General features: G+C 45.8%; 1 protein-coding gene across 1 annotated transcript in view; it reads left to right on the top strand.

Moving 5' to 3' along the window:
- Positions 1 to 634: 634 nt before the first annotated feature.
- The window catches only part of LOC120040123 (annexin A5-like), a gene marked incomplete at its 5' end in the record, with an annotated part of 8,183 nt that continues 5,464 nt past the window's right edge, over positions 635 to 3,353 (top strand). The window contains 4 exons of the mRNA XM_038985368.1: positions 635 to 754; positions 839 to 929; positions 1,345 to 1,424; positions 3,149 to 3,199. Coding sequence (XP_038841296.1) covers positions 635 to 754; positions 839 to 929; positions 1,345 to 1,424; positions 3,149 to 3,199 — 342 coding nt within the window. The remainder of the gene's footprint in view (positions 755 to 838; positions 930 to 1,344; positions 1,425 to 3,148; positions 3,200 to 3,353) is intronic.

Raw genomic sequence — 3,353 nt, forward strand, 5'->3', positions numbered from 1 at the left:
ACAAGGACCAACCAACAGGAGGCTGTTTTATCTGAATGGGGTTGTAGGCTACAAGGAACAACCAACAGGGAGGCTGTTTTATCTGAATGGGGTTGTAGACTACAAGGAACAACCAACAGGGAGGCTGTTTTATCTGAATGGGGTTGTAGACTACAAGGAACAACCAACAGGGAGGCTGTTTTATCTGAATGGGGTTGTAGACTACAAGGAACAACCAACAGGAGGCTGTTTTATCTGAATGGGGTTGTAGACTACAAGGACCAACCAACAGGGAGGCTGTTTTATCTGAATGGGGTTGTAGGCTACAAGGAACAACCAACAGGGAGGCTGTTTTATCTGAATGGGGTTGTAGACTACAAGGAACAACCAACAGGAGGCTGTTTTATCTGAATGGGGTTGTAGGCTACAAGGAACAACCAACAGGAGGCTGTTTTATCTGATAATCTACAACCACGTCACAACATCACAACACAAACCTCTCTCCCTCCCTCCTCCCCTTTCTCTCTCTATCCCTCCCTCCCTTCTCTCTCCGTCCCTCTCTCTCTCTCTCTCCCTCCTCCCCTTTCTCTCTCTCTATCCCTCCCTCCCTTCTCTCTCCGTCCCTCTCTCTCTCTCTTTCCCTCCGTCCTCCTCTCTCCAGGACCTGGTAGGTGATCTGCAGGGTGAACTGGGGGGAACGTTTGAGACTCTGGTAGTGGCTCTGATGACTCCGCCCATCCTCTACGATGTGACATCACTGCGGAACGCCATCAAGGTATTTGACCCAGGACTAGTGATGTCATAGCCTGTGAGTGACGGTGTGATGTCATAGTGACTGTGTGGTGATGTCACGGTGTAGGGGGCGGGGACCGATGAGAAGGTGCTGATTGAGATCCTGTCTTCTAGAACGGCCCAGCAGATTAAGGACATCACTGCTGCCTATCGCCAGGGTAACACACAGACACACAGACACACACAGACACACACACACTGCTGCCTATCGCCAGGGTAACACACAGACACACAGACACACACAGACACACACACACTGCTGCCTATCGCCAGGGTAACACACAGACACACAGACACACACAGACACACACACACACACACACACACACACACACACACACACACACACACACACACACACACACACACACACACACACACACACACACACACACAGACAGACAGACACACATAGACAGACAGACACACATAGACAGACAGACACACATAGACAGACAGACACACATAGACAGACAGACACATATAGACAGACAGACAGACACACACAGACTGACAGACACACATAGACAGACAGACGCACTGACTCACTGATTGTGTGTGTGTGTGTTACAGAGTATGATGCAGACCTGGAGGAGGATGTAACAGGAGACACGTCAGGTCACTTCAGGAGACTGCTGGTCATCCTGCTACAGGTGAGGGGTCAGAGGTCAGGGCCTAGGGGTCAGAGGTCAGGGGAACATAGATCTGGTATATATAGATGTGTGGGACATAGATCTGGTACCAGTCAAAAGTTTGGACACACCTACTCATTCCAGGGTTTTTCTTTATTTTTACTATTTTCTACATTGTAGAATAATAGTGAAGACATCAAAACTATGAAATAACACATATGGAATCATGTAGTGACCAAAAAAGTGTTAAACAAATAAATATATTTGAGATTCTTCAAAGTAGCCACCCTTTGCCTTGATGATAGCTTTGCACACTCTTGGCATTCTCTCAACCAGCTTCACCAGGAATGCTTTTCCAACAGTCTTGAAGGAGTTCCCACATATGCTGAGCACTTGTTGGCTGCTTTTCCTTCACTCTGCGGTCCAACTCATCCCAAACCATCTCAATTTGGTTGAGGTTGGGTGATTGTGGAGGCCAGGTCATCTGATGCAGCACTCCATAATTCTCCTTCCTGGTAAAATAGACCTTACACAGCCTGGAGGTGTGTTGGGTCATTGTCCTGTTGAAAAACAAATGATAGTCCCACTAAGCGCAAACCAGATGGATGGCGTATCGCTGCAGAATGCTGTGGTAGCCTTGCTGGTTAAGTGTGCCTTGAATTCTAAATAAATCACAGACAGTGTCACCAGCAAAGCACCCATCACACCTCCTCCTCCTCCTCCATGCTTCACGGTGGGAACCACACATGCAGAGATCATCCATTCACCTACTCTGCGTCTCACAAAGCGCTTGGATCCAAAAATCTCAAATTTGGATTAATCAGACCAAAGGACAGATTTCCACTGGTCTAATGTCCGTTGCTTGTGTTTCTTGGCCCAAGCTAGTCTCTTCTTCTTATTGGTGTCCTTTAGTAGTGGTTTCTTTGTAGCAATTCGGCCATGAAGGCCTGATTCACACAGTCTCCTCTGAACAGTTGATGTTGAGCTGTGTCTGTTACTTGAACTCTGTGAAGCATTTATTTGGGCTGCAATCTGAGGCTGGTAACTATTGACCTTATCCTCTGCAGCAGAGGTAACTCTGGATCTTCCTTTCCTGTGGCGGTCCTCATGAGAGCCAGTTTCATCATAGCACTTGAAACTTTCAAAGTTCTTGAAATTTTCAGAATTGACTGACCTTCATGTCTTAAAGTAATGATGGACTGTCGTTTCTCTTTGCTTATTTGAGCTGTTCTTGCCATAATATGGACTTGGTATTTTACCAAATAGGGCTATCTTCTGTATACCACCCCTACCTTGTCACAACACAACTGATTGGCTCAAATGCATTTAGAAGGAAAGAAATTCCACAAATTAACTTTTAACAAGGCACACCTGTTAATTGAAATGCATTCCAGGTGACTACCTCATGAAGCTGGTTGAGAGAATGCCAAGAGTGTGCAAAGCTGTCATCAAGGCAAAGGCTGGCTACTTTTAAGAATCTCAAATATAAAATATATTTAGATTTGTTGAACACTTTAAATGAGTAGGTGTGTCAAAACTATTGACTGGTACTGTAGATAGATCTGACATGTGGGATATAGATGTGTGGGACATAGATCTGACAGATATAGATGTGTGGGACATAGATCTGACAGATATAGATGCGTGGGACATAGATCTGACAGATATAGATGTGTGGGACATGGATCTAACAGATATATATGTGTGGGACATAGATCTGACAGATGTGCTCTCTCTCCTCTCAGGCCAGCAGACAGCAGGGGGTACAGGAGGGGAACATAGAGACTGACGCACAGGTAAGAGAGAGTGAGTGTGTGAGTGTGAGAGAGAGTGAGTGTGTGAGTGTGTGTGTGTGTGAGAGAGAGAGAGAGAATCACATGTGTATCTCTGAAATATATGATAGCAATCAGATTTACTGCTCAGCCACAATGACTTCTTTGACTTGTGTTC

The sequence above is a fragment of the Salvelinus namaycush genome, unplaced genomic scaffold (assembly GCF_016432855.1).
Source record: "Salvelinus namaycush isolate Seneca unplaced genomic scaffold, SaNama_1.0 Scaffold3254, whole genome shotgun sequence".
Lineage (NCBI taxonomy): Eukaryota > Metazoa > Chordata > Actinopteri > Salmoniformes > Salmonidae > Salvelinus > Salvelinus namaycush.